This window comes from Scyliorhinus torazame, chromosome 6 (assembly GCF_047496885.1).
Source record: "Scyliorhinus torazame isolate Kashiwa2021f chromosome 6, sScyTor2.1, whole genome shotgun sequence".
NCBI lineage: Eukaryota > Metazoa > Chordata > Chondrichthyes > Carcharhiniformes > Scyliorhinidae > Scyliorhinus > Scyliorhinus torazame.
In genome coordinates this window covers 23,118,669-23,141,945 of record NC_092712.1, presented here as the reverse complement: position 1 = coordinate 23,141,945, position 23,277 = coordinate 23,118,669, and the positions used below count along the sequence as shown (strand labels likewise).

Below are 23,277 nucleotides of genomic sequence, written 5' to 3'. Positions count from 1 at the left end.
ACCAGACCAGGCCCTGCCTGGGCTGATGTTTGTGCGTCTTTAGCGAGCTCCAGCTGGGTGGCCTCCACCCCCTACCTGGGAAGCTCATACTCACAGGCCCCACAGGGAGGTCAACAATGGTTTTCCTGTGGTCCTCGTGGGAGAAGAACAGAGGTGGTTGTGTTCCCCTGCATCTGCTGTTCTTGTCCTTCTTGATGGTAGTGGTTGTGAGTTTGGAAGATGCTGTCTAACGAATCTTGGTGAGTTCCTGCAGTGCATCTTGTAGATGGTACACATGGCTGCTACTAGAATGGGTGCCAATCAAGCAGGGCTGCCAAGCTTCTTGACTGTTTTTGGAGCTGCACTCATCCAGGCAAATGGCGAGTATTCCATTACACTCCTGACAGTGTCAGGAGGTGAGGATTTCAGTATATAATTCTTTTAGCCACACTATTTATATCGCTAGTCCAGTTCAGTTTATGGTCGATTGTAACCCCCTGGATATTGCATTGCATTCATTTGGGCTTCTCTCCCGAAGGGTTTTTGTTTATATACGTGCCATTAACTGCCAGGTGCCGGAGGATTAAATGATTTATCCATTTGGCATAGTAGTAGCCATGAAATCATAAGGGGCAGGAGTCAGCGGGTGCTGATTTCACGCCAAATCTCAATTCTCTGTCGCCTCGACAGCGACGTCAATGCATTCCAGAACGCACGTACAGTAAACGTCGTTGGCATTCATTAGTGTGCCCTACCCAGTATTCTCCGAGGCCTCTAGGATTCTTCACCTCCAATGGACCAAATTCCCGATGACCTGTTATTCCTTTTGGTTGGATTAGCATGCGCCACCTCAGGATCGGGCTACCTGCTCAAAATGGCAGCTAGTATGGCATGGAGGTACAGTGGTTAGCAGCGGCAGGGACCAGGGTTTGATTCAGACCTTCGGTGACTGTGTGGACTTTGCACATTCTCGCTGTGTCTGCGTGGGTTTCCTCCCGCAGTCGAAAGATGTGCAGGTTAGGTGGATTGTCCAGACTAAGTGTAGCAGAATATGGGCTTCCCTACTAAGTTCTCAGGGGTACTCACTGTACATAAAGTCTGCCAGTTCGGGACTGGCTGTTTAAAAAATATATACTTTTTGGGAACTAAATACAAGAGCCTTGTGTAGCTCCGGACCAACCCTCCTCCCACCACTATATTTGAAAAATTCTAAGAAGTTTGTTCACAAAGTATTTTGGCAAATGCTTCTACATTTATCTTCATAATTCCAGTAATTGGACAATCATCTGATGCTTTCCAACTTGATTTCTTTAAATAAAAATCAAACTGTCTTTCTGAGGGAATCTGGTGGGAAATGAGTTTTCCCACCAGTGGGAAGGGGGAAATTAGTTGAAGTTTCGGAGTGGTCATGATGTGGAGATGCCGGCGTTGGACTGGGGTGAGCACAGTATGAAGTCTTACAACACCAGGTTAAAGTCCAACAGGTTTGTTTCAAACACTAGCTTTCGGAGCACTGCTCCTTCCTCCGGTGAATGGAGGGGTAGGTTCCAGAAACATTTATATAGACAAAGTCAAAGATGCAAGACAATACTTTGAATGTGAGCATTTGCAGGTAATTTAATTAAGTCTTTACAGAGCCAGAGAGAGGGGTAACCCCAGGTTAAAGAGGTGTGAATTGTCTCAAGCCAGGACAGTTAGTAGGATTTCACAAGCCCAGGCCAGATGGGGGGGGGGGGGGTGAATGTAATGCGACATGAATCCAAGGTCCCAGTTGAGGCCGTACTCGTGTGCGGAACTTGGCTACCAGTTTCTGCTTTGCAATTCTGTGTTTTGCCGAGGTCGTAGTTGGGAATAAGGGTTGGAGTCCAGTGGGAATTTTATTAAATACTGTTTCTCCTATCACTGATACGGCTGCTCCCCTGTCGACCTCCATTAATGTTGGACGTCCGTTCAGCCTTATGGTCAACATGGCCTGGACACAGACATAGCGACATTGGTAGGTTGGTGCTAAGAATGCCAACAAGAACAGAAGGTGTCACCAGCAGCCCCACTGCACCCATGGGTTTTGATTTAACCATTATGATGGAATCCTGATATTGATGAATCCTCGTGTTTTCTCTCAATAAAAGGACCAATTCCGTGCAATGGTAAAAGTTCACTTTTGACTTTAATGTTAGGCAGTGCGGCTGACGCTACACGATTTCTTATACTTTGATAAAACAATTCGGCCAACTGGCCAGTACAAAACGTAATAAATTTAGAAGATACCTAGAGGTGATTTAAAGCACATGGCAGAGTAAAGGCGCGTAGGTCAAGGACAGGCTTAGAGAGCTAGAACTGGTCAGAACAAAGGCTAACTTTCTTGCCACCTCTCTTTAAGGAGATGCTTACCTTTGGGTTAACCCTAGCTTTGTCTCTAATTGGCTCTTTTCCCGGAGGACCCTGTTATGGTCTGCCCAGCTAGATGTCTCAATTAGCTGACAAGGTTATCAGTACAGATTGGATGGAATTTGCTGCAGTATGACATTTTATTCAAGTTTAGTCTTCTGTGTGTATGCATCTTTTAAGGTATTGGAACTTGATCTTTGTAATGGTTTTGTCTGAGGAGATTGAAACTTGACTAATCTCTGTCTAGCAGGGCTTCCCCTCTGACTGTTTCTATGACTACGAATGACATTCTAGTATTGGATGCATACCTTTAAGATCAAATCAGACTGAATACACACACTTCTCAAAAGCATGATTCTTTGTTGTAGGCCTTCAACAAATCCCTCGAGTATCAAAACTTAGTTCTATCACGTTGTTACACAATTTAGTTGTTCCTCGTCGGAGGTAGGTGGGGCTTCCAGGGTGTGCATTCTCCTGTACCCCGGCCTACGCGTCCTTCTGCAAAATTTTGGTTTTGGACTTCTATTTTTCCTCTCTGGCTCCGAACTCTGGCAACAACTACAATTCCTTGCCGGGCTAAAGGCTGCAGGGTCTACTGTTTGTCTGGTCCTAATATCCCCTTATTTGGGAGTGGGCCTGGGTTCCTTAGTATCCAAGTCGTTACTAAAGGTGGCTACGCAGTTGGATATTCCCCAGTGGTAGTCTCTTAACACCGTTGCACTGGTGAGGGAGTCCACCTCCATTGGAGTACCCTGTCACTCATGAAGCTCCGCTTGCAGCTTTTTCCAAGGACCAAGCCAGCTGGAATGCTGGTTTTCAATCCCGCTCGGCCTCTACTGACGGATATTTTTGTTTTGCTAAGTTATTTATTCCGCACACCAGTTGGTCTTGGAGCATCTCATTTAGCGTCAGGCCAAATCACAAGCCTCTGCTCATAATCTTAATCTTGTTAAAAAATTAGTGACCGACTCCCCAGTGTCTCGGAATGCTGAGTAAAACCGGTATCTTCGCAGGATCAGAGGTGGCTTAGGGCCATAGTACGCTTTTACTAAATCCGTCAATTCCTGGGAAATTTTCATGACCGGTGCCTCCGGAAACGTGAGACTGTGCATAATGGCAAAAGCTGCCAGCCCACCCGTGGTCAGCAGAATGATCATAAGACATAAGAGCATAAATTAGGCCACTCTTGCCCATCGAGTCTGCTCCACCATTCAATCATGGCTGATATTTTTCTCATCCCCATTCTCCTGCCTTCTCTCCATAACGCCTGATGCCTTTATATATCTCTGTTTTAAAGACACTCAGTGAATTGGCCTCCACAGCCTTCTGCGGCAAAGTGTTCCACAGATTCACCATCCTCTGGCTGAAGAAATTCCTCCTCATCTCTGTTTTAAAGGATCGTCCCTTTAATCTGAGATGGTGTCCTCTGGTTCTAGTTTTTCCTACAAGCGGAAACATCCTCTCTACGTCTACTCTATCCAGGCCCCGCAGTATCCTGTAAGTTCCAATAAGATTCCTACATTATCCTTTTAAACTCCAACGAGTACAGACCCAGAGTCCTCAACCTTTCCTCATACGACAAGCTCTTCATTCCAAGGATCATTCTTGTGAACCTCCTCTGGAACCTTTCCAAGGCCAGCACATCCTTCCTTCGTTGCAGGGCCTAAAACTGCTCACAATACTCCAAATGGGGTCTGACCAGAGCCTTATACAGTCTCAGAAGTACATCCCTGCTCTTGTATTCTAGCCCTCTCGACATGAATGCTAACATTGCATTTGCCTTCCTAACTGCCGACTGTACCTGCACGTTAACCTTAGGAGAATCATGAACAAGGACAAAGAACAAAGAAATGTACAGCACAGGAACAGGCCCTTCGGCCCTCCAAGCCCGTGCCGACCATACTGCCCGACTAAACTACAATCTTCTACACTTCCTGGGTCCGTATCCTTCTATTCCCATCCTATTCATTTATTTGTCAAGATGCCCCTTAAATGTCACTATTGTCCCTGCTTCCACCACCTCCTCCGGTAGCGAGTTCCAGGCACCCACTACCCTCTGCGTAAAAAACTTGCCTCGTACATCTACTCTAAACCTTGCCCCTCTCACCTTAAACCTATGCCCCCTAGTAATTGACCCCTCTACCCTGGGGAAAAGCCTCTGACTATCCACTCTGTCTATGCCCCTCATAATTTTGTAGACCTCTATCAGGTCGCCCCTCAACCTCCTTCGTTCCAGTGAGAACAAACCACTGTTCTCCCAAGTCACTCTGTACTTCTGATTTCTTAAGCGTTTCCCCATTTAGAAAATAGTCTATGCCTAAATTCCTCCTTCCAAGTGCATAACCTCACACCTTTCCACATTGTATTTCATTTGCCACTTCTTTGCCCACTCTCCTCATCTGTCCAAATCCCCCTGCAGCCCCCTTGCTTTCTCAATACCACCTGTCCCTCTACAGACTTTGTATCATCTGCAAACAGTGCCTTCAGTTCCTTCTTCCAGATCATTAATGTATATTGTGAAAAGTTGTGGTCCCAGCACGGACCCCTGAGGCACACCACTAGTCGCAGGCTGCCATCCTGAAAAAGACCCCTTTATCCCCACTCTCTGCCAGTCAGCCAATCCTCTATCCATGCCAGGATCTTACCCTTAACACGCGTTGCTTTTCATCCGGAACTATATCGTTCGTTCTGAAAAAGTACTTCATCCACTCTACATATTGGGCCCAGTCTTCCACTGCAGGGTCAAAAGAATCCAACTTCCCAAATAAATGAATTTTGCCTGTCAGTGGCTTACGCTCAATATGTGGTGGCTGATAATGAGCAGCTTCCTTTGGATCGTTTCTTTTTCCTCGTCACCACTGAAATAAGTCCACGGAGGCAGAAGTCTCTTCACCAGAATCCCTTTTATTTCCAAAACCAACAGCAGTACGACCATGTGCATTCAGCTTGCTGTCTATACTGGGACACCGAGGACCTGACACTCTGTTATATGCAAAAAGATGTTCCCTGATTGACCCACTAATCGGGAAACTCTTATTCCAATTGACCAATCTCAAAGGCCTGGTTTAAGTCATTACAAGGACCACCACCTGGATTGAGATCACCTCGAGCCATATATGTTTACAGCATGGAAATCGCCCTTCAGCCCAGCTTGTCAATGCCGCCCAGTTTCTGTCACTAAGCTAGTCCCACTTGCCTGCATTTGGCCCTTATCCCTCGATACCCACCCTGCCCATGTAACTGTCTAAATGCTTTTAAAAGGACAAGATTGTACCCACCTCTACCACTGCCTTGGCAGCCCGTTCCAGATGCTCATCACTCTGAAGAAAATTCCCCTCTGATCTCTTTTGCATCTCTCCTCACACCTTAAAAACCTATGCCCTCTGGTTCTAGACTCTTCTACCTTTGGGAAAGGATGTCGACTATCTACCTTAACTATGCTCCTCATTAATTTATAGTGAGAAGTCTTACAACACCAGCTTAAAGTCCAACAGGTTTGTTTCGATGTCACTAGCTTTCGGAGCGCTGCTCCTTCCTCGGGTGAATGAAGAGGCATTCACCTGAGGAAGGAGCAGCGCTCCGAAAGCTAGTGACATCGCAACAAACCTGTTGGACTTTAACCTGGTGTTGTAAGACTTCTTACTGTGCTCACTCCAGTCCAACGCCGGCATCTCCACATCATTATTTTATAGACCTTTTATAAGATCACCCCTGAGCTTCCTACGCTCCAGGGAACAAGGTGCCAGCCTATCCATCCTCTCCTTATAACTCAGACCATCAAGTCCTGGTAGCATCCTCGTAAATCTCTTCTGCACTCTTTTTAGTTTGACAATATCCTTCCTATAATAGGGCGACCAGAACTGAACACGGTATTCCCATGTGTGGTCTTACCAATGTCTTGTACCACTTCAAAAACTTACAACATGAAATATATTAAGGTGGATAAGTCCCCAGGGCCTGATAGGATCTACCCCAGAATACTGAAGGAGGCTGGAGAGGAAATTGCTGAGGCCTTGACAGAAATCTTTGGATCCTCACTGTCTTCCAATGATGACCCAGAGGACTGGAGAATAGCCGATGTTGTTCCTCTGTTTAAGAAGGGTAGCAAGCATAATCCAGGGACATACAGGCCGGTGAGCCTTACATCCGTGGTAGAGAAATTCTTCGAGACAGGATCTACTCCCATTTGGAAGCAAGTGGACGTATTAGTGAGAGGCAGCACGGTTTTGTGAAAGGGAGGTTGTGTCTCACTAACTTGATAGAGTTTTTCGAATAGGTCAGAAAGATGATTGATGCAGGTAGGGCAGTGGATGTTGTCTATATGGACTTCAGTAAGGCCTTTGACAAGGTCTCTCATGCCAGACTGGTACAAAAGGCGAAGTCACACGAGATCAGAGGTGAGCTGGCAAGATGGATACAGAACTGGCTAGGTCATAGAAGACAGAGTAACAATGGAAGGGTGCTTTTCTGATTGGAAGGCTGTGACGAGTGGTGTTCTGCAGTGATCAGTGCTGGGACCTTGGCTATTCATAGTATATATAAATAGTTTGGAGAAAAATTGGCAAGTCATGTTGCAGCTGTATAGAACCTTAGTTAGACCACACTGGAGTATAGTGTTCAATTCTGGTCGCCACACTACCAGAAGGATGTGGAGGCTTTAGAGAGGGTGCAGAAGAGATTTCCCAGGATGTTGCCTGGCATGGAGGGCATTATGAGAGGTTGAATAAACTTGGTTTGTTCTCACTGGAACGACGGAGGTTGAGGGGCGACCTGATAGAGGTTTACAAAATTATGAGGGGCATAGACAGAGTGGATAGTCAGACTTTTTCCCAGGATAGAGGGGTCAATTACTCAGGGGCATAGGTTTAAGGTGCGAGGGGTAAGATTTAGAGGAGATGTACGAGGCAACTTTTTTTACACAGAGGGTAGTGGGTGCCTGGAACTCGCTGCCGGAGGAGGTGGTGGAAGCAGGGACGATAGTGATGTTTAAGGGGCATCCTGACAAATGCATGAATAGGATGGGAATAGAGGGATACGGACCCCGGAAGTGTAGTAGATTTTAGTTTAGACGGGCAACATGGTTGTGCAGGCTTGGAGGGCCGAAGGGCCTGTTCCTGTGCTGTACTTTTCTTTGTTCAACAAGACGTCCCAACTCCTGGATTCCATATTCTGACCAAAAGAACCTTGCATGCTGACTGCCTTCTTCACCACCCTGCCCACCTGCGATTTCACCTTCAAGGAGCTATGAACCTGTACCTCTAGACCTATTTGTTCTGTAACTCCCCCCCCCCCCCCCCCCAACTCCCTACCATTAACTGAGTAGGTCCTGCCCTGATTCGATCTACCAAAATGCACCTCACATTTATCCAAATTAAACGCCATCTGCCATTCATTGGCCCAATTGCTCAGGATCCTTTTGCAATCTTATGTAACCACCTTCACTATCCACTATGCCACCAATCAGCTAAATCTGCAAAGCTCTATCGTCTGTAAGAATATGCAGCCTGTACATATCCCCACGCTGCCATTGTTAATGTGAATTGTGAATGGCGTGGTGAATGTAAGAAATTGGTTTATATATTGTATTCAATGTATTTGTTGCAGTAAATGTTTTATATGCCTGGGTTAGGGTGTAAAGATACCTGCCGCAGTAACAGTTTTAAAAATCCTGTTTTAAACTGCCGACTTTGAGGCTGCAGAAGGTGCAGTTAAGATGTTGTAAAAATGAGAACATCTTTCTTTCAGGCGATGCGTATGTTTGCAAGGAAAAGGCTTAATGGGTTTTTGTTCTGTTTATTTATAATTATAGACATTGTGTATAAACTTAAATAAGTAGGTCATGGGAGTAATTAATGGGAGGAGCCTGGACTTGTACAAGCAGTCGGTTTTAGATTAGCTGTAAACTGAACTGCAGCTTCTGCAGAAGGCTGTCAGATTCAGAATTGATCTGACAGGATCTCTCTCTCTCTCTTCAAGCAGTCTTTCGAAGAACTCTCTTTTTCCAGAGGCCAGAAAGTAATCCTGTGTGTGCTAACTTTATTTAAAAGTGGTTTTTGACCGGTGATGGGTTTTGCTGAGGTATTAGTTAGGAGTTAGTGCTTCATTTTATTGTTGAGCATTGTTTAACTGGTAATTGTAAGCTATGTTTTGCTGTGATAAGGTAGTTTAAGACTGTGTTAATGTTTGTTTTAATTGTCATGCGAGAGTGCCTTTAAGAACTGGATGTTTAAGCAAAGTACCTTCAAGAAAACAGTGATGTCATAGAGTGGGTGGAGCTCAGCTCAGCCATTTTGCAGTTAGTTTAAAAAGTGCCTGGCTGGTTTTGCTGAGAGCAGCTAAAAAGTGCTTGGCTGGTTTTGCTGAGAGCAGTTTAAAAGTAGAAAGCCAGTTTGAGACAGCAGCTTGAGAAGTTCTGGTTTGCTGTGATTTGCTTGAAGGGAGAAAGCCAGGTTTGAGAAAGCAGCGTGGGTGAATCTGTGGGTGAGTCTGTGGGTTTCCAGAGAGCTGCATGAAGAAAGCAAGGTGCTGAAGCTGAAGTCACCCAAGCTAATATATCTCTGCCATTCTACAGAAAATATATATATCCTTTAACCTGATGTGATACTGTTTAAAGATGTTAAGTCTCTTGGAAGTTTGAAGGAACATTTTAAGGAAGTATTTACTGTTGCAATATTTTCTGAGTTATCTTTGAAGTAAGGGGTGTTAAGTTGAGTTCATGGAATAAACACCTCGGGAAAAGCCGCGTGCTCGGAAAAGCAACAAATCCATTAAAGGGAGAGGTTGGTTGAACTCCATGATACATTTTGGGGTTTTGAAAACACCTCGCCCATAACATAATATACCATATCCCATATTTGTGCGTGGAATCACTCCTGGAGTAAAGTATCCTTTCCTCAGTTTTGCAAATTAAAAAAAAAAGTGACTGGGATTCCTATCCAGTATCCTAGCAAATGTTGGTCGGGTCTGGGACCATAATAAAGAATTATTTTAATTAGCTTCTGCTAAATGTGTCGTTTTACACTTCTGAATCTCCCAATTGCATTTAATCAACTGGCTTTTTTGTGTTGTTTTCTCCTCCCCTATTGAAACATGAAAGATTGAGAGGAACCAGTGCAGTCAGCTGTTGGGAAATGGATCGATACAATGAATTAAAACTTGTGCTGAAGGAGTGGGAGACTTTGTTTTTTCAGGAACACAAACGGAAGCCAACTAAGGTAAGCGCTGAACCCCAAATCCAGTGTCACAGTTTTGAAAAGCTATTCAACTGATTAAGCTGGCAGCTCTCCTATAGTCACTGTCTTCTCAACCTCCAGTAAGCATTAGCCCATGGCAAGTAAAGTAAATCGCCTGATGATTAAGCCGTTGGACGTTCAAAAATAATTTGCGTGGATTTGCATATCCTCACAAAGTCCCCCAGTCCTTCACAACCAGGGAAGTATCTTTTGAATTGTATTCACTGTTCTGTACCCGGCCCAGGAGCTCCCCCTGCCCGCCACAGACGAAGGGAACATGGGAGTGGGCCACAGCTTGTTGAGGCCAAAGGGCAGGCACAAGTCAGAGTGGCAACTCATTAACCAATGCTCTTTGTCAGGACAACTGGTTAACCACTCGCACTTGGAATTATTTTCGGTGACAACCGGTTATCCGCCCGGACGTAGCATTTTCCCTTGGTCTGTTTAGGTGACAAACCATTAACCAATCGTAATTTGGGGGGATGGGGACAAATTTCTTGACTGCAACTAGCCAGGAAGCAAAAAAGGATCTTCAGTCGGATACGTACCCTCCGGGGAGGGGTGGTGGTAAAGAGTTGCTTTTTTAAGATACCCTCAGTCAATTTCTTTGGGATAAATAAGTTATATTTTGGATAGTAGATCACTGGACTCTCTAACCCTTCTCTTCCACTTATCATATTCTTAGAAACATAGGAAATAGAAGCAGGAGGAGGCCACCTGGCCCTTTGGGCCTACTCTGCCATTCATTATGATCATGGCTGATCATCACGTTCAATACCCTGATCCCATCTTCTTCCTACCCCCCCCCCCCCCCCCCCCATATCCTTTTAGCCCCAAGAGCTTAATGTGAGTTCACAACTGTTGGTCCTTATACTATTTATTAACCAGAGCTCAAGTCATCTTTTAAAACCTGCCATAGTTTCTAATCCCACCCCAACTTCTTTTCCTTGCTTCCATTGACCCAGAACGGGTGCTCCATTGCAGAGGACTCTGGGGTTCAAGAGTCACAGAAACGTAGCATGCAGGTACAGCAGACAATAAAGAAAGTGAATGAAATGTTGTCATTTATAGCTAAAGGACTAGAGTATAAAGGTAAGGAAGTGTTGTTGCAACTGTACAAGGCATTGGTGAGAGCGCACCTAATAATCTTTATTAGTGTCACAAATAGGCTTACACTAACACTGTAATGAAGTTGTAGCTGGTGTATTGTGCACAGTTGTGGTCCCCTTATTTGAGGAAAGTTGTAGCGGCATTGGAGGCAGTTCAGACCAGGTTCACTCAGTTGATCCCAGAGTTGAGGGCTTGGTTGTATGAAGAGACTGAACAGTTTAGTCCTATACTCGAGTTTAGAAGGATGAGGGGAGATCAAACTGAGGTATAAGGTATGGATGAAGTAGACGTGGAGTGAATGCTTCCTCTTGTGGGACATTCTAGAATGCGAGGTCATAGTCTTAGAATAAGAGGACAAACTACTCCTAAAGGGGTGTGAATCTGTGGAATTCGCTAACTCGGAGTGCGGTGGATGCTGGGACAGTGAATAAATTTAAGGAGGAGTTAGACAGATTTGTAATTGATAATGGGTTATGGAGAATGGGCAGGATGGTGGAGTTAAGACCAAGATGAGATCAGCCATGATCCAATGGCGGAGCAGACCCGATGGTCCAAATGGCCTAATTCTGCTCCCATATCCTATGAATGTATGAACTTATAATTTGCTGTCCGACTTAATTTTTGAAACCCTTAGCACTGAATATGTCCTCAGTTCTTCAAATCTATGCTCTTGATCTACTTCATCTGTAGGAAAGGTAAAGTCGCCATAGTCCCAGATGACCATAGGCCGCTTTCCTCTTTGAGGGGGAGAGCTGACTGGCGGTGATTAAACCTGAGGGTCACCACACCTCGGGCAAGGGGCGAGGTTGAGAAGGTGGGGCCTTCATGAATAACCTCAGCTGGTACGGGAATTGAACCCACACTGTTGGCCTCGCACTGCATTACGAACCAGCTGTCTAGCCAAGTGAGCTAAACCAGACCACTTGTAAAGATTTTCTCAAATATTGTTGCCCATATTTTCCATTTTGAAGAAGGTGATGTTCCAAGGTATGCAATCTTTCTGCATAACTCTCCCTTCTCAAGTTTAGGAGTCTGTCTTGGAACTTTCTTGAAATACTCTCCCATCACATTGTTATATGGAGACCAAAGCGGAGTACAGAACTTCACATTCTGTCTCACCAGAGCCAGATACAACTTCAAATTACTTTTGATTCTAAGATGCATCATTAGTTGTGCATCCAATTTGTCCTTTCAGGCCGCACATATGTACTGTTCTAGTGACTTAACCCCTGTATTGTTTCCTCAAGCTTAATACTGTTTAATTTGAATTCCACCTTTTTATTGGGCAGCACGGTAGCACAAGTGGTTAACACTGTGGCTTCACAGCACCAGGGTCCCAGGTTCGATTCCCGGCTTGGGTCACTGTCTGTGCGGAGTCCGCACGTTCTCCCCATGTCTGCTACGGTTTCCTCCCACAAGTCCCAAAAGATGTGCTTGTTAGGTGAATTGGACATTCTGAATTCTCCCTCTTTGAACCCGAACAGGAGGCGGGATGTGGCGACTTGGGGCTTTTCACAGTAACTTCATTGCCGTGTTAATGTAAACCTACTTGTGACAGTAATGATTATTTTTATTATTATTTGTTTTAATTAAAAGTTTTTACACTTATCTACATCACTGGTCACTAAGTAACTTGAAGTGGTCTGAAAATGTACAGACCATTCATGATATTTCAAACCTTTGACTCTGTATGATTGTTGGTACTTTGCTATGATGCTGCAGAATGATGTGTCCAGCTAATGTGACCATAGCTTCAAGTAGCCATAGGTCATCAAATATTCTAAATTCGAGTCTTTTAAATTTTGTGGAGCGCTGTGAGAAACAAGCATGGTTCTGTGTCGAGACAGAAAAACTTACTATTCCTTAATTTTTCCCTCATTCAGGTGGATGTGGCCAGTGCTTCAGAGAAGACTCAAAGTAAGTCACGAATGAAAGGACTACGTGCTGTTTCCTCAATGCAGAGGTTTTTGGGAATGGATGGATGGAGGGCGGAGAATAAATGGAATCCTTTTCTTTTTGCTCTGGGGATGCTGGAGGATGCGCACAGCGCACATTTCATGAAAATGGCATCTGCAATATTTCTCCTTGCAGATCTTTCCAATTTCTTCTGGTTCAAGTGTTATTCTGACCTCTTGGTTTTTGTCACAAAGCATAACTCCTCATTAATGTATTGTGTTGCTCATATACAATAACGTGAATGTGCTGCTCAGTAGAGGTATAAACCAGAGATAAACCTGACCCTGTAGACGTTGGGCCACAAAGAGAATGGGAGAAAGTTGAGGAGGAGATGTTTAAAAAGTTGTAAGGCAAATACAGAATTCCAGGGAGAAAGCTGGAGTATCTTCGAGCCACTGATGTTGGAGCACAGGGAATAAGGGGAGAAAAAGTAGACCGTGTTGGAGGACCAAAGGGTGTTCACATGGGGCTAGAGGTAGAGACGGGTGAGATCATGCGAATGGAAGAGTGGATCTTGACTCTGATATAAGACCATAAGACATAGGAGCGGGAGTAAGGCCATTCGGTCCATCGAGTCCACTCCACCATTCAATCATGGCTGATTTCTACTCCATTTACCCGCTCTCTCTCCATAGCCCTTAATTCCTCGAGAAATCAAGAATTTATCAACTTCTGTCTTAAAGACACTCAACACCCCGGCCTCCATCGCCCTCTGTGGCAATGAATTCCACAGACCCACCACTCTCTGGCTGAAGAAATTTCTCCTCATCTCTGTTCTAAAGTGACTCCCTTTCATTCTAAGGCTGTGCCCCCGGGTCCTAGTCTCCCCTGCTAATGGAAACAACTTCCCTACGTCCACCCTATCTAAGCCATTCATTATCTTGTAAGTTTCTATTAGATCTCCCCTCAACCTCCTAAACTCCAATGACTATAATCCCAGGATCCTCAGACGTTCATCGTATGTTAGGCCTACCATTCCTGGGATCATCCGTGTGAATCTCCGCTGGACCTGCTCCAGTGCCAGTATGTCCTTCCTGAGGTGATGGGCCCAAAATTGCTCACAGTATTCTAAATGGGGCCTAACTAATGCTTTATAAAGCTTCAGAAGTACATCCCTGCTTTTTTATTCCAAGGCTCTTGAGATAAATGACAACATTGCATTTGCTTTCTTAATTACGGACTCAGCCTGCATGTTTACCTTTAGAGAATCCTGGACTAGGACTCCCAAGTCTCTTTGCACTTCAGCATTAATTTTGTCACCGTTTAGAAAATAGTCCATGCCTCTATTCTTTTTTCTAAAGTGCAAATCCTCGCACTTGCCCACGTTGAATTTCATCAGCCATTTCTTGGACCACTCTCCTAAACTGTCTAAATCTTTCTGCAGCCTCCCCACCTATCTTTGTATCATCGGCAAATTTAGCCAGAATGCCCCCAGTCCCGTCATCTAGATCGTTAATATATAAAGAGAACAGCTGTGGCCCCAACACTGAACCCTGCAGGACACCACTCGTCACCGGTTGCCATTCCGAAAAAGAGCCTTTTATCCCAACTCTCTGCCTTCTGCCTGACAGCCAATCAGCAATCCATGTTAGTACCTTGCCTCGAATACCATGGGCCCTTATTTTACTCAGCAGTCTCCCGTGAGGCACCTTATCAAAGGCCTTTCCAAAGGGAAACTATCAAAGCCTGGCATGGATAGGCATGATGCAAATGTGGGCTTTAGTGTGGCTGAAGACTGGTTGGATGATTTGGTGTTTGAAAGGTAAAAGCAGTAAAGTCAACAAGGGATAACATTGGAGAAGTTGAACATGGGGTGATAACCCTGTGAATGGTGGTTTCAAAACTGGAAGTAGAGACGAAGGGAGAGATGCGAGTGGGTGGAGGAGCAAATATCCTGATCCCTGGCACTGGGAAAGTAACATAGCCATCTGGACTCTCGCTCTTTGCTGCAGAAAACCTGCTTAATAAAAGTCATGAAATTGACCTCTGGGTTTCCTGCTTTGTGTGGCTCATACATGCCACAAGTCCATTCACCAATTAATTGACTTTCTAGAAATCCTAACACAATAATTGGGTCCTTTCAAAAATCGTCTCAATTTTTCCAGATGACAGTTTGTCTCATTTGTTCATTTTAATAATTGTAGTGTGCATTTAATGAGGATCTAAACATCCAGTTTCTTTCTCGCCTGGATAATGGGCCAGAGACTGGAACTGAAAGAAAAGTATCCAGTGGATACTGTCTGATTGGATTGAACTTGTTTGGTAAACTAATTCCATCGTCCATATAGATTTATACCGCTGGCCGTACTGATCATGAATACTTTCTGAATTCTCAGAATTGTACAGAGAGTACAGAGCTATCAAGCAAAATAGAGAAGGACATAATGCAGAGAACAATCAAAGTGCACATTTAGATTCTGGGAGAAAAACTAACCAAGATGAGGAGAAGGTGAGTCTAGTTTCTGAATTATGTTGGTTTTCTCTGACTCTTTGCCTAATTTTTCTTCTGTTTAGAATTTTCTTGATGGAATTGACTACAGTGATGATCAAGACCTCTTAGTCGCAATGCTCTGTCTCATTCTATCTGGTCCCATTCTGATGGAATGCATCCCAGAGTGTTAAAAGAGATGGCTAGGGAAATTGTAAACGCACTCGTGATAATTTATCAAAATTCACTAGACTCTGGGGTGGTCCCAGAGGATTGGAAAGTAGCAAACGTGACACCACTGTTTAAAAAAGAAGGTCGGCAGAAAGCGGGTAATTATAGGCCGGTAAGCTTAACTTCGGTTGTAGGGAAAATGCTGGAATCTATCATTAAGGAGGAAATAGCGGGGCACCTGGAGGGAAATTGTCCCATTGGGCAGACGCAGCATGGGTTCACAAAGGGTAGGTCGTGTCTGACTAATTTGGTAGAATTTTGAGGACGTTACCAGTGCAGTAGATAACGGGTAGCCAATGGATGTGGTATATCTGGATTTACAGAAAGCTTTTGACAAGGTGCCACACAAAAGGTTGCTGCATAAACTAAAGATGCATGGCATTGAGGGTAAAGTGGTAGCATGGGTAGAGGATTGGTTAACTAACAGAAAGCAGAGAGTGGGGATAAATGGGTGTTTCTCTGGTTGGCAACCTGTAACTAGTGGGGTCCCTCAAGGATCAGTGTTGGGCCCGCAGTTGTTCACAATTTACATAGACGATTTGGAGTTGGGGACCAAGTGCAATGTGTCAAAGTTTGCAGATGACACTAAGATGAGTGGTAAAGCAAAAAGTGCAGAGGATACCGGAAGTCTGCAGAAGGATTTGGATAGGTTAGGTGAATGGGCTAGGGTCTGGCAGATGGAATTCAATGTTGCCAAGTGTGAGGCTATCCATTTTGGGAGGAATAACAGCAGAATGGATTATTATTTAAACGGTAAGATGTTAAAAAATGCTGCTGTGCAGAGGGACCTGGGTGTGCTGGTGCACGAGTCGCAAAAAGTTGGTGTGCAGGTGCAACAGGTGATTAAGAAGGCTAATCGAGTTTTGGCTTTCATTGCTAGAGCGATGGAGTTCAAGACTAGGGAGGTTATGCTGCAATTGTATAAGGTGTTGGTGAGGCCGCATCTGGAGTATTGTGTTCAGTTTTGGTCTCCTTACCTGAGAAAGGACATATTGGCACTGGAGGGAGTGCAGAGGAGATTCACTAGGTTGATCCCAGAGTTGAGGGGATTAGATTATGACGAGAGGTTGAGTAGACTGGGACTGTACTCATTGGAGTTTAGAAGGATGCGGGGGGATTTTATTGAGATATAAAATTACGAAGGGAATAGATAGGATAGATGCGGGCAGGTTGTTTCCACTGGTCGGGGAAAGCAGAACTAGGGGGCATAGCCTCAAAATAAGGGGAGGTAGATTTAGGACGGAGTGTAGGAGGAACTTCTTCACCCAAAGGGTTGTGAATCTCTGGAATTCCTTGCCCAGTGAAGCAGTTGAGGCTCCTTCTTTAAACGTTTTTAAGAAAAAGATCGATGCCTTTCTAAAGAATAAAGGGATTCGGGGATATGGTGTACGGGCCGGAGAGTGGAGCTGAGTCCACAAAGATCAGCCATGATCTCATTAAATGGCGGAGCAGGCTCGAGGGGCCAGATGGCCTACTCCTGCTCCTAGTTCTTATGTTCTTATGTCACTTGGACACAGAGTAGCAAGGTGGGCTGTGACATCTGACCACGCTGATATTTTTATTCATTCATGGATGTGGGTGTCGCTGGCTAGGTCATCATTTGTTGCACGAGCTGAAGTGAATCAATTGATCATGCCTAATAATTGCAGTGTTGTGTGATTTTTAGTAACTTTTATGTCCATCTGAATATATGAATTTGGGGCAGGTGTAGACTATTCCACCGTTAGATATGATCGCGGCAGATCGGTTTGTAACCTCAACTCCACATTCTCACCTACCCCGATTACGTTTTGCCCCCTTGCTTATCAAAAATCCAACTAGCTCTACCTTAAAAATATTCAAAGGTGATTCCACCACCTTTTGAGGAAGAGTTTCAAAGACTCAATACGCTGAAAAAACATTTTCCCTAATCTCTGCCCTAAACTGGTGACCCCTTAGTTTAAACAGTGCCCACCAGCACTAGATTCTCTCTCTCTCTCTCTCTCTCTCTCTCTCTCTCTCTCTCTCTCGAGCAAACGTCTTTTTCCACATCCATCCTGTCAAGGTCCCTCAGGATCTTGTATATTCCAATCAAGTCACCTCTTACTCCTCTAAACTCCAGCGGGTACAAGCCTAACCTATCCAACCTTTCCTCCTGAGGCAACCTACCCATTTCAGGCATTAGTTTGATAATCCTTCTCTGAACTGCTTCCAATGTATTCACATCCTCCTTTAAGTAAGGATGCCATCTCTGTACACTGTATTCCAGATGTGGTCTCACCAATACTACAGCATAACCTCTCTACTTTTTGTAATCAATTCCCGTAACGGCCTCCCCAAACAGGTGCCGGAATGTGGCGACTAGGGGCTTTTCACAGTAACTTCATTGAAGCCTACTTGTGACAATAAGCGATTTTCATTTTAATTTTCAATTCCCCTCAATAAATGATCGTTCCGTTAGCTTTCCTAATTACTTGCGGTATCTGCATACTAACTAACCTGTGATTTATGCAGTAGGATCTCTGCGTTGCAGAGCTCTACAATCTCACCAGTTACATCGTGTGATTTTTATTCTTCCTGCCAAAATGGAAAATTTCATACTTTCCCACATTATACTCTCCTTGTCTGTCAGGTCTTTGCCTATTCACTTAACCAATATTCCTTTGTGGCCTCCCCATGTCTTGCATCTTACTATCCTACTTATCTTTGTCATCAAATTTTGCAATCGTACTTTTGATCCTTTGCTGATAAGATAGGGAGGAAAGTACATTGTGAAGAGTACAGACTCTGCAAAGGGACATAGATAGGTTAAGTGAATGGACAAATGGCAGTTTGTGTATAATGTGGGAACATGTGAGGTTAACCACTTTGACAGGAAGGTTAGAAAAGCAGAATATTATTTAAATGGAGGGAGACTGCAGAATACTGCAGTACAGAGGGGGATCTGGGTATTCATATACATGAATTGAAAAACGTCCGACATGCAGGTTTCGCGAATAATTAGGAAGACCGATGGAATGTTGGCCTTCATTGCAAGGGATTGATGTATAAAAGTACAGACGTCTTGCTACAACTGTTCAGGGCATTTGATGCGACCTCACCTGGAGTACTAAGTACAGTTTTGGTCACTACTTCAGGAGGGACATAGTTGCATTGAGGGAATTTAGAACTAGGAGACACGGTTTAAAAGTTAGGGGCCCCCCATTTAAGATGAAGAGGAATTTCTTCTGAGGGATTTCAGGCTTTAAAATTCTCTTCCTCAGAGAGCAGTGGAGGCTGGGTCATTGAATATATTCAAGGCCGAGTTAGAATCTTGATTGACCAGGGAGTTGAGGGTTATGGAGGGTTATTGGGGCTGGTTTATCACATGGCTAAATCGCTGGCTTTGAAAGCAGACCAAGGCAGGCCAGCAGCATGGTTCAATTCCCGTACCAGCCTCCCTGAACAGGAGCCGGAATGTGGCGATTAGGGGCTTTTCACAGTAACTTCATTTGAAGCCTACTTGTGACAAGTGATTTTCATTTCATTTTCATGGGGGACAGGCAAGAAAAGTGAAGTGGAGTTGAGGGTTATGGGGGACAGGTTAGAAACGTGAAGTTACGGCCACAGCAGATCAGCCATAAACTTACTGAATTGTGGAGTGGGCTGAATGGCCGACTCCTTCTATTTCCTTCGATATTATAGAAGCAGTTCAGAGAAGGTTCACTAGGTTAATTCCTAGAGTGTGGAGCTTGTCTTGTGAGGAAAGATTAAGCAGGTTGGAGCTGTACTCATTGGCGTTTAGAAGATACGTGGTCTTATTAAAGCATATAAGACTCTTAAGTGGGCATGACAGGGCAGACACTGAGGAATTTTCCTCACCTGGGGAAGTATAGAACTAGGGGGCACAGCTTAAAAATATGAGGTCTCACATTGAAGACTGAGATGAGGAAGAATTTCTTGCCGTTAGTGGCCTGTGGAATTCTCCTTCCCCAGAGAGCAGGGAAGGCTGTGTCATTTGAATGTATTGAAGGCTGAGCTGGACAGATTTCTGAGGACGAGGAAGTCGAGCGTTATGGGGGACATACAGGAAATTGAAGTTGAGGCCATAATCAGATAAGCCATTGAGGGGCTGAATGGCCAACTCCTGTTGTTCGTGCTATGTTCCTACAGCTTTTTGGAGTTGTGTTCTTATGTAGACATGTAACTAAAGGAGTTAATGGGGTAGATAGAAAGTATTTGCTCTAGTGGGGAAATGTAGAACCATAGGGATAGCTTTTTTTAGAATTGGAGCCATGCCATTTTACACAAAGGGTAGTGGAATTCTAACCTGAAAGAACCAAATGGACATTGAATAAGTCAGCTTGAGGGCAGCACGGTGGCGCAGTAGTTAGCCCTGCTGCCTACGGTGCTGAGGACCCGGGTTCGATCCCGGCCCTGGGTCACTGTCTGTGTAGAGTTTGCACATTCTCGCTGTGACTGCGTGGGTTTCACCCCCACCACCCAAAGATGTTCAGGTTAGGTGGTTTGGCCACATTTATTACCCTTTAATTAGAAAAAAATAATTGGGTGCTCTTTTTTAAAAAAAAAAAAGATAGAATAAGTCAGCATGAGATTTAGTCCCTCCGTCACCTGGCGACTTCACTTGACTACCAAATTTATCAAATTTTAATAATGAAGGTTCCCAGTTAAGATATGATTTATAACCTTATCATTGGGTATTAGAGTAATAACAATCTGAAAATGTTCTGTCAATGTTTGGCCGATTAAGCCTCCCACTGCCTGTTGATGCACATTTTTGCACCAGACAGTTGGTCATATTTGCAGCAGAGGAGGGAATTTGGTTTAGAAAAAAATATAATCAGCTGATTTCTGTTTCCAGATTGCGGAATGTGACATTTGGGGATCACATCTTAATCGTCAGAACAGGAATGTTCTGAAGCTCATGGTAAAGGAGCATAGTGCTCTCAAAGCATCGGCCCAGTACTACGGAATGAAATTAAAGGAGAAACTTGGAACATCAGGAAAGGCAAGTGTTGCCACTTTTCTTCGTCTCACTCTCCATCCCCACCCAACTTTAAGGTGTTGACTTATTGTTTGGGTATGATTCTGAGACCCCACACTCCCAGCCTTACCTCGCCGATAGTTACCTAATCCTCAGTGTGCTGGTTTAGCACACTGGGCTAAATCGCTGGCTTTTAAAGCAGACCAAGGCAGGCCAGCAGCACGGTTCAATTCCCGTACCAGCCTCCCCGAACAGGCGCCGGAATGTGGAACTAGGGGCTTTTCACAGTAACTTCATTTGAAGCCTACTTGTGACAATAAGCAATTTTCATTTTTCAACAGTAAATGTTGGGAGCTTACTTCAATCCAGTCCAAACCCAGCCTTGTTTTAATATCTACAGCTGCACACTTTCTATTCTGGACTGCTGGACAGATATGGAGGCATCGCCTCATGCCACACAGCCTGCCTCACTAAGGAGGGCACCTACTTCAGTCACAATTGTTCTCGGGCTGCCTCTGTAGAACAGTTTGGTGACAGATGCTGTTAACCTGGTAGCATGGCTGATATCAGACCCTCCGAATACAGAATCAAAAGGGAAGTTCGAAAAGCTATCTTTACGAGGAGGGTGGTTGGAATGTGGAATTTTCTGTCACAAACTGATGCAGAGTCCACAAATTATTTTAAAGGGGAATTAAATAGTTGCTTGAAGAAGAGGAACATGAGCGGGTTAGGGAGGGAAGAAGAGTGGCATTTGAATTGGGTGACTTATGAAAGAAAGACAGCACAGATTTAATGGGCCATTTGGCGTGTTTCTACCTTATTAAATGGATGTATAACAATGCTGAGTATGGGAGCTGTGACATCAGTGTTTTACTTTAAAAGATTCTTAATCATCTTCGTCGCTTGATTTTAAATGTTTTCAATTTTTAAAAAAACACCGCAATAGCAGTATTCAATTTATTTTTTTGAAAGGAAAGGCCAATTTCTCTCCGTAAATCATCGACTCCAAGAACGCCACAGATGTCCAAGGGGTTCAAGGAAAGGGGAGTCGACCAAGTTAGTGGAACAAATCCTGTCACCTCCAAAATTTCTGACGATCTGCAGCCTGCAGCCAAAGACTCTCGTGGTGGGGCTGATGAACTGGGATTTCTGCACCCAATCGTGAAGGGTATTTCTCCATCAAAGGTGCTCCGAGCCCAGCCATGGACTCTCCGATCTGTAAATAAATTACAACAATTGCAGCAGAGTGTGGCCAGGAGAATATCCTCGATTGATCTTGGCTGGTTGGACAGGTGCCAGGAGAGAATACAACCATATGCAGAGTTGCCGGGCAGAAGTTCATCCCTAGCCACTGGGCAAAGTGGTGCGACATGTGAACTTAATTCTGATTGTAGGAAACTTTCACCTGAAGGGAACCCGCTGTCTTTCAACGACTCTACATTACAAGCCAATGACAAACCCCTCGTCTTCAATGACACGACACAGGTAGCCAGTGAGAAGCCTCTGCATCAAGGTGATGCCTTTCCAACAGTCAATAAAAGGCCTTGTTCACTGAGTAGAACTTCTACCTCAGCTGATGATATGCTGTCATTGTGTGGTGACGTCTCTTTAAAAGCTGAATATAATGAGCCATTAGTCTCCACTAGTTATGTAGCCAATCCTGAAAATCCTGCAGAATCAGAGGATGATTGTTTCCAGGATGTTCATACTTGCCAAAAAAAACGTAGCACGGGGAAAGTACAAAATGTAACAAAACATAGACTGGAGTGCCAATTAAACACCAATTCATTGACCACAGAAGAGAGAAGTTCTTATGTCCAAGATTCTTCACCAGAGACTTCTAATAAAGCAGAGTTTAATGGGATAACGGCTGATTGTGAACAGTTTATTGAAGTGCTGAATCCTGGGAAAGGTTCACAAGATATCCAAATAAGCAGCAAAAAGAGACGGAGAAAATCGACAGCAGGCGTGGAGAGTGCCGAAGCTTGTGAAGACCTCCAAGGCAATGCTAAAAAACGAAGAAAAGCGACAAAATCTTCGGGCACTACCTCAGCTCCGAAACACAAGAAGAAGCAAACTATCAAAGCTGTGGGAGATGAGAGCAGTCTGGCTGTGAATGGAGACAAGAGAAAACCAAATCCTGAGATGCCAAGGGAGAACCTCTATGGAGATGTGGAAGAAGACAGCTTCAGTTCAGGGGCCCAGAAAAGCAGTGCAGTGAGGTATGTCTGAATACTGATGTCACTATGTGGGAAAGATGTACTCACATTTGCTTTCTAATTTAAAAAAAAAACGTAATTAGTGTTGGGTGGGGTAACTGGGTTATGGGGATAGGGTGGAGGTGTGCGGGAGGGAAGGGTGCTCTTTCCAAGAGCCGGTGCAGACTCGATGGGCAGAATGGCCTTCTGCATTGTAAATTCTATGATTCCTCTAGAACAAAACCCTGCATTTGGTTGTAGTTTTATTATTTCTCCCACTGGGCCAATCACTTGTCCTGCTCCAGTTGGGGGAGATACTATTGTGTACTGGCTGGTGGAGAATGCTCTTTGAATGTAGTCTTTAAATCTGCCTCTTCAATGCTTTTGTAGTTGTAGACTTTGTGAATTATGCTTCTTTAATCCTAATCATACTGACATTCTACTGCGTCAACAGCTACTGTGTCCTTGATAAGTATGTACCTGTCAGGCAGGGAGGAAGTGGTCGAGCAAGGGAACCGTGGTTTACTAAAGCAGTCAAAACACTTGTCAAGAGAAAGAAGGAGGCTTATGTAAAGATGAGACATGAAGGTTCAGTTAAGGCGCTCGAGAGTTACAAGTTAGCTAGGAAGGACCTAAAGAGAGAGCTAAGAAGAGCTAGGAGGGGACATGAGAAGTCTTCGGCAGGTAGGATCAAGGATAACCCTAAAGCTTTCTATAGATATGTCAGGAATAAAAGAATGACTAGGGTAAGAGTAGGGCCAGTCAAGGACAGTAGTGGGAAGTTGTGCGTGG

The 23,277-nt window shown here is 44.4% G+C and overlaps 1 protein-coding gene across 1 annotated transcript in view; it reads left to right on the top strand.

Moving 5' to 3' along the window:
• The window catches only part of recql4 (RecQ helicase-like 4), an 84,895-nt gene that overhangs the window by 2,058 nt on the left and 59,560 nt on the right, over nucleotides 1-23,277 (top strand). Inside the window, exons 2-6 of the mRNA XM_072508015.1 lie at nucleotides 9,464-9,581; nucleotides 12,593-12,626; nucleotides 15,002-15,114; nucleotides 20,165-20,311; nucleotides 21,260-22,509. Coding sequence (XP_072364116.1) covers nucleotides 9,498-9,581; nucleotides 12,593-12,626; nucleotides 15,002-15,114; nucleotides 20,165-20,311; nucleotides 21,260-22,509 — 1,628 coding nt within the window. The 5' untranslated portion in view covers nucleotides 9,464-9,497. The remainder of the gene's footprint in view (nucleotides 1-9,463; nucleotides 9,582-12,592; nucleotides 12,627-15,001; nucleotides 15,115-20,164; nucleotides 20,312-21,259; nucleotides 22,510-23,277) is intronic.